At 40.9% G+C, this 14,327-nt stretch overlaps 1 protein-coding gene across 1 annotated transcript in view; it reads left to right on the forward strand.

Moving 5' to 3' along the window:
- Positions 1 to 14,011, forward strand: part of LOC126266770 (facilitated trehalose transporter Tret1-like) — a 33,356-nt gene extending 19,345 nt beyond the window's left edge. The window contains exon 4 of the mRNA XM_049971335.1: positions 13,985 to 14,011. Coding sequence (XP_049827292.1) covers positions 13,985 to 14,011 — 27 coding nt within the window. The remainder of the gene's footprint in view (positions 1 to 13,984) is intronic.
- The last annotated feature ends 316 nt before the right edge of the window (positions 14,012 to 14,327 follow it).

Raw genomic sequence — 14,327 nt, forward strand, 5'->3', positions numbered from 1 at the left:
CAATTTCTCCAGAGCTCCCATCCACTCAAAATTTCCGCTACCCCACCATTCGCCAGGTGCTATGATTAATGAATTCTGGCACAAAGTTGATGCAGCATTCAATGATGTACCAATATCCGTCATCTATACTTAGTTCGACACCATGCTCAACTGGGCTGTACACCCTCAAAACACCTACATATACAGTATCGTAGTATATCTGAACGAATTTCCAAGATCCTCGATACAGACCTCGACATTACCTCGAAGAATTTGTCCCATCTTCACCAGCAACAGATAAGAGAGCGGCAGTTGATATCAGTTTGAGGAGGGGATCTCCCAACGGCACCGACATATTCTACCCAGAATTTTGTTACATCAGAGAATATATTAGTAACGCAACACATTTACTAGAACTCAGCTTGGAACATCTAGCCATGCCCAGTGCATGAGTAGTTAGGAAACGGACATTCTAAAACTGTTATGGTGTTATTAAGAGGGAAGGGGATACTAGAACTGTTGTTACTGTTTAATCTTAAGAAATTGAAGATAACAGATGTTGACGTCAGAAAGTGCTGGGGCCCTTGTTTCAGTCACTCCCGTCCCTACCCCTTCCTACGAAGAAATTCAAGAGATAGCCTGTAACTCAAGAGCCCTCAGATCTGTTATTTGACTACCAGAGAGTACAATTTTTGTAAAATTCCAGCAGTGTGAGCCGATTTCTTTCATTTTCCTCGATGGAAGGAGTGTCCTCGTGTAATATAGTAGTAGTAATATATTAGCAGTAGTAATTACTTCAACCGTGGATCACCTTTACAAGGATGCTAGACAGGTCAAAGAATTACAATTCGAGAACATCAAATTGATATAATTCGTATATACAAGCAGTTACATATTTACAGATTTAGTTTGACAAGGATGGGACAGGTAGCCAGAAGTAATCTTTTAGTAGAAACCATCCTGGCGTTTGCGTGAAGCAATTTAAGAAGACCATGGGAAACCTAAAGCAGGATGACTGGATGGAGACTGGAGCCTCCATCCTTCCAAAGTACAAGACTGCGCTGCCTCATTCTGTTTATCTCTACTGTACATCACTTTATTAATACAAGTAAAGTAAAAGTCTAGCGCAATAGTGTCCAATCATTTGTCACTACCAGTTACTGCACACATTAAATAATCTATATACACAGTATTTCACAATGTAATTTCAACACACACGGTTGACATCAGGACAACAGCGACAACTTTTTTGAAGGACATCATATTCGCCGTTGACTGTACAAATTATTTATTTCACAATTACAGTTTCAGATGGTACTGCAAAAGATAAAAGAATACAAAAATGAACTACAGACATGCCAAAAACGGTTATTTCAGTACACGTCAGACTTTAATATCCTTCAACATGTACACATATCAGATTCAAACGTAAAACTTTTCAGCGTAGAAATACAGTAAAATCATACGAGTGCGAAGCTCTGTACATCGTGAAATGATGCAAAATACGTGAACTGTTACCAATGTTAACATCCGGCACGTAAATCACTGCAATCATTATTCTAACTCACTGTTTATACGTAAACTAAGGCCTGTGGTACGAAAATATGTCCACAAGTCGAACTGTCTGTTCACCTATCACAGATAGTACATTCCAGCGATAACAATTGTAAGCATTATATCATAATATGTTTTTACATCTGTTGAAAAATATTCCTATATGAAATTATAGTGGTAAGGAGCAAAGGGACAGGATAAGAAAATTTATAACCGAATAGCGTAAAAATATATATGTTATCTGATCTAAAGGTCTGACACTGGCGTGGGTACTCACACAGAACATGGCAACAGAAATGTTACACATTACTTTGTTTGAGTATACATTGCCTCGTTTCACCGTCAAATGTTCGCCCGGCCAATACTCCGCACACGCTGCTCCACCCCCTCTTCTGTCCTAACAGCCACTCGTACTCCATCGATACTGTGCAGAAATACTGCATCCTTATACCATCACAATCCTACCCTCCTCACCAACCAACCTTTTCCCATTCAGTAACACACTCCCTATCCCAGTCTCCTTCTGGTTTTATGGTGCCAGGAAAATGCTTCTTTCAATTATCAGTGTTTCACATCATTCTTCAATGTACTCTTAACATGTTTCGTTATATTCGAATCACGCATCTTTGGGGTACGTCACATAAATCACTTCTTAAATGCTTGTGTTCTCTTTTTCTCGCAATAGTTCTTCATTTTATCTGATCTCTTCTTTCTTTCCTCCTCTGATATCTGAATCGGTTTCCTGGTGTTGATTTTAACTTGGAAACTCTTAATTTTGTCTTTGATCCCGGTCTTGGCTGTACCATTCTTTAACATTACTTCATGAATCTGGAGTTCTCTCAAATCCTTTTCCACTTCCTTTAACGAATTGGGTTTAGCCTTTTTTTGTAAAAGAAGTCAAACATTTGTTTAGTTAGTCTGTCGGGATTCATTCGGAGTATGCGCACATAGAAATCAATCCTCCTTTTCCTCGTGTATATTTTATTATTAATGTTTTTAACTAAAAACGCAGAAAGTCATAGCTCAATGTTTATTTAATCCATATCCATATATAGTCATATATACATATATACCAGTCATATCCCTATATACACTACTGGCCATTACAATTGTTACACCAAGAAGAAATGCACTTGATAAACGTGTATTCATTGGACAAATATATTATACTAGAAATTACATGTGATTACATTTTCACGCAATTTGGGCGCATATATCCTAAGAAATCAGTACCCAGAACGACCACCTCTGGCCGTAATAACTGCCTTGACACGCCTGGGCATTGATCACACAGAGCTTGGATGGCGTGTACAGGTACAGCTGCCCATGCAGCTTCAACACGATACCACAGTTCGTCAAGAGTAGTGACTGGCGTATTGTGACGAGCCAACTGCTCGGCCACCATTGACCAGACGTTTTCAGATGGTGAGAGATCTGGAGGATGTGCTGGCCAGGGCAGTAGTCGAGCATTTTCTGTATCCAGAAAGGCCCGTACAGGACCTGCAACATGCGGTCGTGCATTATCCTGCTGAAATGTAGGGGTTCGCAGGGATCGAATGAAGGGTAGAGCCACTGGCCGTAACACATCTGAAATGTAACATCCACTGTTCAAAGTGCCGTCAATGCGAACAAGTGGTGACCGAGACGTGTGACCAATGGCACCCCATACCATGGCGATGACGAATACACGCTTCTAATGGGCGTTCACCGCGATGTCGACAAACACGGATGCGACCATCATAATGCTGTAAACAGAACCTGGATTCATCCGAAAAAAATGACGTTTTGCCATTCGTGCACCCAGGTTCGTCGTTAAGTACACCACCGCAGGCGTTGCTGTCTGTGATGTAGCGTCAAGGGTAGCCTCAGTCATGGTCTCCGAGTTGATAGTCCATGCTGCTGCAAACGTCTCGAACTGTTCGTGCAGATGGCTGTTATCTTGCAAACGTCCCCATCTGTTGACTCAGGGATCGAGAATGGCTGCACGATCCGTTATAGCCATGCGAATAAGATGCCTGTCATCTCGACTGCTAGTGATACGAGGCCGTTGGGAACCAGCACGGCGTTCCGTATTACCCTCCTGAACCCACCGATTCCATATTCTGCTAACAATCATTGGATCTCGACCAAAGCGAGCAGCAATGTCGCGATACGAGAAACCGCAATAGCGATAGGCTACAATCCGACCTTTATCAAAGTCGGAAACGTGATGGTACGCTTTTCTCCTCCTTACACGAGGCATCACAACAACGTTTCACCAGGCAACGCCGGTCAAGTGCTGTTTGTGTATGAGAATTCGGTTGGAAACTTTCCTCATGTCAGCACGTTGTAGGTGTCGCCATCGGCGCCAACCTTGTGTAATTGCTCTGAAAAGCTAATCATTTGCATATTACAGCCATCTTCTTTCTGTCGGTTCAATTTCACGTCAGTAGAACTTCTTCTTCGTGGTTTAGCAATTTCAATGGCCAGTAGTGTATATTAGAGATATGATTTCTTGCGTTTTAGTTAAAAACAGTAATATGTACAATGAATTTAAAACTTTATAAGTTTTAAATTCATTTATTGTCAATTGGCTAAAGAGCGGATTCAGCCCACACCCACCCTCCCCCCTTTCCATCGATATGGGGCGTTGAGGGACGAAATAATAATAAAGAAAAAAGTGTACATTGCAGCTGATGAAAAAATGTAGGAGACACAAAATTCTTGGAAAAGATATAGCAAACAGAGCAGCACAATAAATTTCGACATCGCATCACAAAATGCTACCTTGTAAATGCAAGACATGTATTTTTACCATCCCCTAATATAAAAAAATGGTTCAAATGGGTCTGAGCACCATGGGACTTAACATCTTAGGTCATCAGTCCCCTAGAACTTATAACTACTTAAACCTAACTAACCTAAGGACATCACACACATCCATGGCCGAGGCAGGATTCGAACCTGCGACCGTAGCAGTCCCGCGGTTCCGGACTGCAGCGCCTAGAACCGCACTGCCACCGAGACCGGCTCCCTAGTATCAAGAATGTAGTTATGCAATAGGCTATGTTCTTATAACAGTACATTCCACTGGTAAAAAGACGATCCTGTATTTACGTCGTAGCGCCTTTTTATGTGCGGACAAATTTATTATGCTGTGCTATTGGCTGTATCTCCGTAGAAATGTTGGAACACGTGAGGCAAAACTGACCTTACGACTTATCTTAGAAGAAAGATTAAGGAAAGGCAAACCTACGTCTCTAGCATTTGTAGACTTAGAGAAAGCTTTTGACAATGTTGACGGGAATACTCTTTTTCAAATTCTAAAGGTGGCTGGGGTAAAATACAGGGAGCGAAAGGCTATTTACAATTTGTACAGAAACCAGATGGCAGTTATAAGAGTCGAGGGAAATGAAAGGGAAGGAGTGGTTGGGAAGGGAGTGAGATAGGGTTGTAGCCTCTCCCCGATGTTATTCAATCTGTATATTGAGCAAGCAGTAAAGGAAACAAAAGCAAAATTTGGAGTAGGTATTAAAATCCAGGGAGAAGAAATAAAATCTTTGAGGTTCGCCGATGACATTGTAATTCTGTCAGAGACAGCAAAGGACTTGGAAGAGCAGCTGAACGGAATGGACAGTGTCTTGAAGGGAAGATATAAGATGAACACCAACAAAAGCAAAACAAGGATAATGGAATGTAGTCAAATTAAATCGGGTGATGCTGAGGGAATTAGATTAGGAAATGAGACACTTAAAGTAGTAAATGAGTTTTGCTATTTGGGGAGCAAAATAACTGATGATGGTCGAAGTAGAGAGAATATAAACTGTAGACTGCAAAGGCAAGGAAAGCATTTCTGAAGAAGAGAAATTTGTTAACATAGAGCATAGATTTAAGTGTCAGGAAGTCATTTCTGGAAGTATTTGTATGGAGTGTAACCATGTATGGAAGTGAAACATGGACGATAACTAGTTTGGACAAGAAGAGAATAGAAGCTTTCGAAATGTGGTGCTACAGAAGAATGCTGAAGATTAGATGGGTAGATCTCATAACTAATGAGGAGGTATTGAATAGGATTGGGGAGAAGAGAAGTTTGTGGCACAACTTGACTAGAAGAAGGGGTCGGTTGATAGGACATGTTCTGAGGCATCAAGGTATCACAAATTTAGCATTGGAGGGTAGCGTGGAGGGTAAAAATCGTAGCGGGAGACCAAGAGATGAATACACTAAGCAGATTCAGAAGGATGTAGGTCGCAGCAGGTACTGGGAGATGAAGGAGCTTGCAGAGGATAGAGTAGCATGGAGAGCTGCATCAAACCAGTCTCAGGACTGAAGACCACAACAACAACAACAACATTGGCTGTATCGTTGGCGAGTATTTTGTATCGTCTATGATTTTTCATCGGCTGTAATTTATACTTATGGGCGGGGGTACAATTCTCCTGTCTTCAGCCAAGTGAATAAAAAAATTACAGTGAGAAATGTACAAACAAAATTTGGGGCTTTTTACTATTTTAAAATAAAAATTAAAGATGGGCCGTTAAGAAAACAACGAAAATATATGATTTTAAAATATATTGTAGAAGGATAAAATTCTTCTGATAAAACACAAACTCTGCACGTCTGAAGAAGTTGCATTAGGGTTAGTAGTAATGCCAGAGGAGAGAAGAAGTTCCATAAGGTCAAGGAGTGTGGGTAGTAAAATAGGAGTCTGTCAATAGGAAAACTATGGTGATGAGAAATAGGATCTGAGTTGTGGGAAATACAGGCAGTGGAAAAGACAGAGGGTGAGGAGTAGTGTGTTGTGTAGGTAGAGCAGTGGTTGCAATAGAAAGGGATGGGGCTTGATGGAGAGGGAAAGGAGACAGGAGGCCTGATATGAAATGGGATAGGTGGAGAAGGGTTAAAGCCGATAGGAAGGATAAATATTAGGACAGATCTCACTGTTTGGGAGAGGTAGTTGGTTGAAGTTACGTTGGAATAGGGTATGGAGTGTATGAAGGCACGGCAGCATACCAGGATTGGTATCAGAGAGGACCACTAGCGTGACAAAGGCGGTGTAGAAGATGTGGAGGTATTCGATGTGGATGGAAGGAGGGTGAGAATTTGATGAGACGGTAGAGGATCCTGGTTGGGGAAGGTAAACAGGCGTGGAACACCAGACTGAGTGCTTGGCGTACGATGCTTTGGAAGGACTTATAGAACTTTGGTGGGGTGGAGATCTACACTCCATTTCCAGAGCAAAGGAAGAGATTCTATGGGTGTGGAGAATAGTGGAGGTGCGTAATCCCCAAGTTCGGCCTGTTAATAGTTAATAGTTTTCGTCTATTGTGGGCTTTCTGTTGGATGATTAGTAGGTGAGATTTCAACGTTAGTAGCCAGTCGTGGGTAAGACCAAGATATTTTAATGTATTAGTTATCTGGACAGTTAAGGTCAACGGCGCTGGTTCAGATATAAGCAGTGAGCTAGAAAATTGATATGCAGCGATTTATGTGCCGGTGCTAACATTTGTAACAGTTCACAATATTTACATCATTTCACAATGTACAGAGCTTTTCATTCGTTTAATATTAGTGAAAATGCCGATTTTTGACGATGAAATGATTTATGTCGTAGGATTTTAAAGTCTGACATGCGCTGATGAAAAATTTAAGGGTTGTTTTATTTTCACCATTTTTGTAATGTACTGCTGCCTAGTGCTTTGCAGTTCTGTATATATTATGAGCTTCATTTTTGTACCTATTTAGCTTTTGCAGTACCACTTCAAAATGGCCCAATGGCTGCAAATCAGTGTTCTAACATACTGTTTCTATGTGGCACGAAAATACGTCCAGAAGTCAATGTATCTATTCACTTATCAGAGATAGTACATTCAAGCGATAACAACTCTAAGCATCATATTGTAATATTCTTTTACATCGGTTGATAACACACAGCTTTGTAGGCGATGCTGTAGTGGTAAAGTACAAAGGGACAGTATAGAAAAATTAATATCAGAGTAGCATGACAATATATACGCTATCTGATCAAAAGGTCTCACACTGACTTGGGTACTCACTCAGAACATGGCAACAGAAATCTTACATATTATTTTGTTTGCCTATATATTACCCTTCAAACGTGCAAATCTTTGATCTAGCACATCCTTTGCTAAGCAAATGTTGCCTGGATCTCCATATCTCCAAAGTTGTATAAGACTCTCTAGAACCTCGAACGTCACATTCTCTGCTTCGCTTTCCGCATATGCTTACCTTCTCACATAGGGATCCTTTACCAACCCATCAAATTCAACAGCATCTTCACACTCGATTTCAACGATTCTATTGTGTCCCCTCTGCTGCAGCGCCTCTATCTACGCAGTAGCACTTTCTACTTAGATCCTCAGTTATTTATTAGATGTATTCCAATCTCTGTCTTCCTCTACATTTTTTACCCTCTACAGCTCTCTCTAGTACAATGGATGTTATTCCCTGATGGCTTAACGGATGTCCTATCATCCTGTCATTTCTTCTTGCTGTTGTTGTTGTTGTTGTCTTCAGTCCTAAGCCAGGTTTGATGCAGCTCTCCATGCTACTCTATCCTGTGCAAGCGCATTCATCTCCCAGTACCTACTGCAGCCTACATCCTTCTGAATCTGCTTAGTGTATTCATCTCTTGGTCTCCCGCTACGATTTTTACCCTCCACGCTACCCTCCAATGCTAAATTGGTGATCCCTCGATGTCTCAGAACATGTCCTACCAACCGATCCCTTCTTCTAGTCAAGTTGTGCCACAAACTCCTCTTCTCCCCAATTCTACTCAATACCTCCTCATTAGTTATGTGATCTACCCATCTAATCTTCAGCATTCTTCTGTAGCACCACATTTCGAAAGCTTCTATTCTCTTTTTGTCCAAACTATTTATCGTCCATGTTTCACTTCCATACATGGTTACACTCCATACAAATACTTCCAGAAATGACTTTCTAACACTTAAATCTATGCTCTATGTTAACAAATTTCTCTTCTTCAGAAATGCTTTCCTTGCCTTTGCAGGCTACAGTTTATATTCTCTCTACTTCGACCATCATCAGTTATTTTGCTCCCCAAATAGCAAAACTCATTTACTACTTTAAGTGTCTCATTTCCTAATCTAATTCCCACAGCATCACCCAAATTAATTTCACTACATTCCATTACCCATGTTTTGCTTTTGTTGGTGTTCATCTTATATCTTCCCTTCAAGACACTGTCCATTCCGTTCAGCTGCTCTTCCAAGTCCTTTGCTGTCTCTGACAGAATTACAATGTCATCGGCGAACCTCAAAGATTTTATTTCTTCTCCCTGGATTTTAATACCTACTCCAAATTTTGCTTTTGTTTCCTTTACTGCTTGCTCAATATACAGATTGAATAACATCGGGGAGAGGCTTCAACCCTGTCTTACTCCCTTCCCAACCACTGCTTCCCTTTCATTTCCCTCGACTCTTATAACTGCCATCTGGTTTCTGTACAAATTGTAAATAGCCTTTCGCTCCCTGTATTTTACCCCAGCCACCTTTAGAATTTGAAAGAGAGTATTCCAGTCAACATTGTCAAAAGCTTTCCCTAAGTCTACACATGCTAGAGACTTAGGTTTGCCTTTCCTTAATCTTTCTTCTAAGATAAGTAGTAAGGTCAGTATTGCCTCACGTGTTCCAGTATTTCTACGGAATCCAAACTGATCTTCCCCGAGGTCTGCTTCTACTGGTTTTTCCATTCGTCTGTAACGAATTCGTGTTAGTATTTAGCAGCTGTGGCTTATTAAACTGATTGTTCGGTAATTTTCACATCTGTCAATACCTGCTTTCTTTGGGATTGGAATTATTATATTCTTCTTGAAGTCTGAGGGTATTTCGCCTGTTTCATACATCTTGCTCATCAGATGGTACCGTTTTGTCACGACTGGCTCTCCCAAGGCCATCAGTAGTTCCAATGGAATGTTGTCTACTCCGGGGGCCTTGTTTCGACTCAGGTCTTTCAGTCCTCTGTCAAACTCTTCACGCAGTATCATATCTCCCATTTCATCTTCATTTACATCCTCTTCCATTTCCACAATATTATCCTCAAGTATACCACCCTTGTATAGACCCTGTATATACTCCTTCCACCTTTCTACTTTCCCTTCTTTGCTTAGAACTGGGATTCCATTTGAGCTCTTGATATTCATGCAAGTGGTTCTCTTTTCTCCAAAGGTCTTTTTAATTTTCCTGTAGGCAGTATCTATCTTACCTCTAGTGAGATAAGCCTCTACATCCTTACATTTGTCCTCTAGCCATCCCTGCTTAGCCATTTTGCATTTCCTGTCGATCTCATTTTTGAGACGTTTGTATTCCTTTTTGCCTGCTTCATTGACAGAATTTTTATGTTTTCTCCTTTTATCATTTAATTCAATATTTCTTCTGTTACCCAAGGATTTCTACTGGCTCTCGTCTTTTTACCTACTTGATCCTCTGCTGCCTTCACTACTTCATCCCTCAAAGCTACCCATTCTTCTTCTACTGTATTTCTTTCCCCCACTTCTGTCAATTGTTCCCTTATGCTCTCCCTGAAACTCTGTACAACTTCTGGTTCTTTCAGTTTATCCAGGTCCCATCTCCTTAAATTCCCACCTTTTTTGAGTTTCTTCAGCTTTAATCTACTTGCTAGTGTTTCCATATATTCCTTTCCCCTCCATTTCTGTGCAGTACCTCCTCATTCCTTACCATATCAATCCACCTAATTTTCAACATGCGTCTGCTGCACCATATCTCAAATACTTCGATTCTCTTCTTTTTTGATTTTCCCACAGTCCCTGTTTCGCTACCATACAACACTGTGCTCCAAATGTACATTCTGAGAAATTTATCCCTCAAATTAAAGCGTATGTTTGATTTTAGTAGACTTTTCTTACCCAGGAATGCCCTTTTCGCCAGTGCTAATCTGCTTTTGATGTCCCCCTTGCTCCATCCGTCATTGATTATTTTGCTACATAGATAGCAGAATTCCTTAACTCCATCTGCTTCCTGACCATCTTGAAGTCAAGTTTCTCGCTCTTCTCTTTTTTAGTGCTTCTAATTGATTTCATCTTTCCTCGATTTACTCTCAGTCTGTATTCTGTACTCATTATTAATTCCATTCAGCACATCCTCACTGAGGATAGCAATGCCATCAGTGAATCTTATCATTAATAGCCTTTCATCTTGAATTTTAATTCCATTCTTGAATCCTTTATTTCCATCATTGCTTCTTCGATGTATGGACTGAACAGTAGGAGCAAAAGACAACAACCCTATATTACACCCTTTTTAATCTCGGCATTTTGTTCTTGTTTTCCACTCTTATTATTCTCTCTTGGCTCTTGTACATGTCGTACGTGTTACCTGTCTCTTCCTATAGCTTACCCCTACTTTCCCCAGAATTTCGAACATCTTCCGCCATTTTACGCTGTCTAAGGCTTTTTCCAGGTAAAAAATGTTATGAACATATCTTGATTTTTCTACAGTCTCACTTTCAATATCAACCGCAACCCCTGAACTGCCTCTGTAGTGCCTATACCGTTTCTGAATCTGAACTGATCGTCATGTAACTGTCCCTCAATTTTCATTTCCATTCCTCTATACATGATACTTGTGAGCAGCTTGGATGCATGAGATGTTAAGCTGATTGTTTGAAAATTTTGGCACTTGTCGGCTCTTGCAGTCTTCGGATTGTGTGAATGATATTTTTTCGGAAAATCAGGTGGTATTTCGCCAGTTTCACACATTCTACACAAGAAAGCGAGTAGCCGTTTCATTGCCACTCCCCCAATAATTTTAGAGACTCTGATGGAATGTCATACATCCCTACTGCCTTATTTGATCTTAAGCCTTCAAAGTTCTTTTTAAACTTCGGTTCTATTAATGGATCCCTTATCTCTTCTGTATTGACTCCTGTTTCTTCTTCTATTACATCAGATAAATCTGCTTGTCATAGAGACCTTCAGTGTACTCTTCCCACCAATCCACTCTCTCCTCTGCATTTAACAGCGAAATTCCCATTGCACTCTTGTTTTTAATTTCACCGAAGGTTTTTTTGACTTTTCTATGCTTTGAGTGAGTCCTTCTGGTAATCATTTCTCTCTTGATTTCTTCACTTGTTTCATGCAGCTTACCTGCAACCGTCCCACCAACACTAACGCTTCCTATTCTATCTACACCCACCAGTGCTCGCTCCTCCTGCTCTCCTCCTGCTGTACCTACTGTACCTCACTCTTTCCCACTTCCGTGCTGCCCTCCACCCATTTTTGCTCTCCAATCCATAGCTGCCAATAGTTCCACTCCCTACTTATCCCACACAGCCAACCCTGTCTCGTCACCACCTCTTCCCAGATCGTCGTCCTCATCATCATCGTTCCCCTGTCTCCCTCAATATCCACCCTTCTTTTCATCTGCAATCCACCGTTCAAAGGTAGGTCCTTTTACAGTTATAGTGGAAGTTCATAGTGCTCCGTTTTTAATGGTCATTGTACGAGTATCTTGCATTGTGTTCAGTTTCCACAGAGTTTTTTCAAATGTTTAATGATCAAGAGTTATTAACTGTACTGTCTGTCCACATTCAGATGGTAACAAGGTATTTTTCCCCTGGAGGTATAATAAACTTCAGCTTCGCTGGTAGCTCAGCCCATATCCAGCCTGGCCAGAAATTGATCTGGTGGTAGCAGGGTCGGAGTCGCTGTCCATCTGCTGCAACGGTTATGGATTCCTTCAAGTCAGCTGCTTCTGCTTGAAAATCCGCTACACGTTTGGTAAAAATGTACAGAACCCTTGCGATGGCCCCATAAGTGTTTGAGGACAAATCCTCGAACACAGGGCTTAATAGAATCTGTGTTGGCCAGAAATCCAGGTGATGCTGGCACTACAAAGAATGGCATGGATCAAGGATTTGTAGGTGTGAAGATAGGTGGAAAAATGCAATCCCCATATCTGATTGGACAGGAGTTTCAGGAGGCATGGTCTATTCTGGGCTTTGTGTTATATCATAAGGAGATGGGGTGTGTCCAGGTGAGGTGACGATCGAGGGAGGGGCCAAGGTATTTCAGGGAAGAAGTGAGGTGGATAGGAGACCATAAATGATAAGGTAAAAATTATGGAGGCGGAAGGAGGGGGTGATATGAATTATGATGATTGAATGGGTCTTGGAAGGATTGGTGTGAAGGAGTCATTGGCTGCACCAGGCTGTGAACTGGTCGAGGTAGGTTTGAAGGCTACAATGGGACCATTGAAGGGTAGGATAGAGGGCCAGGGAGGCGGTGTCATCAGTAAATTGGTTGAGGTGAACAGTTCAGCAGAGTGTATACGGGGACAAGTAAAACAATTCCGGGACTATTCCCGGATTTTTCCCCGATATTCCGTTTAAAAAATATGCTTTTCCCCGGGTGAAAATATACTTTTTCCGTGCTAAGTGACAGCAGGTCTCCGTAGATTTTCCCTCGGGACTGTAAAACTTACCAATACTTTGAATGGTTAACGTTTTATATACTCGCGTAGAACTTCCCGGAAAATAGGAAAAAATAAATAAAGTAAAGACGGGGGAGAGAATTTTGTAAAGATTTAATGAAAAAAAAGGAGAGAAGTTTTGGAAAGACCTTTGATTTGCAGCAACATACACGCTGCATACTTTCGTATTACGAAAGCATACATTCGATTTGCAACAAACACAGCGCGTTAGTTTCCACAGCGTTGTAACCGAGGTTGCGATGTCCTTTTGTAAGCCAATCGTACGTCATGCCACGTGATCTCGCCAGGCGATGACAGCAGATATTCAGAGCATAACACACGTGTTATAGTAAGCCAATAGCAAGATCACTGGTTACGTAGCGCGAACACACAAAGAGGAAAAGTTAACGGTTTACATTAATGTACATAGTAAAGCTACAAGAAAAGCTAAGCTTTCACATATAATACTGGTCTCTAAGATTAACAAGCTACAACAGAAGCTAAGATTCACATGTAATATTGACCTTTTTTTACGTGTGTTATACTTTAGGACACATCACACAAATATGCCAGTATAATTAAAATTATGACATAAATATCTTGGCTCGAAATTCTTTTAAGTGCCTGGTCGTCAAACTGTTCAGTTTTAAACGCTCTGTGACTTAGAAATCGATCCCACTTTCTCACACGTAACATAATTCATCTTGCCTAAAAATAAATTTACTTTGAAAGTAACGCTTTTCGAACCACCGTTCGCAATACTATCCAGAGACTGTTAGAAACAGGTTCGATTTACCAGTTGCCAAAGAGCGTCAGAAAACAGTGCGCAGCTGCAGTGGTGTAGGAAGCCCGTATGTTCGTATTTAAAAAGCAGTAATAGAGCGTACATTACACCATAAAAGAAACAGGATATCAGAGGACACTCCCAAGAGCATCGGAATTTCGTAAACCATACTAAAATGCATAATTTGGCTTGAAGTGTACATTGGTTTTTGTTCCAGATTCACAATGAAGTATGTCCCGTCTGATATTAAGCTTTTCAGTCTGGTTTTTGGGATGTAAATTTTCTTGGAGTATCAGTACTCTTTGATCTCATTTTTGGTTCTTTATTATGCCAAGATCCTAGAAGGTATCCGATAGATCATATAATGGTAAGGCAGAGATTCGAGAACCAGGTTTTAAAATGTAAGATATTTCCAGGGGAAGATGTGGAATCTGACCACAATCTATTGGTTATGAACTGTAGATAAAGACTGAAGAAACTGCAAAAAGGTGGGAATTTGAGGAGATGGGACCTAGATAAAGTGAAAGAACCAGAGGTTCTAGAGAGCTTCAGGAAGAGCA

Source organism: Schistocerca gregaria, chromosome 1, assembly GCF_023897955.1.
Source record: "Schistocerca gregaria isolate iqSchGreg1 chromosome 1, iqSchGreg1.2, whole genome shotgun sequence".
Classification (NCBI taxonomy): Eukaryota; Metazoa; Arthropoda; class Insecta; order Orthoptera; family Acrididae; genus Schistocerca; species Schistocerca gregaria.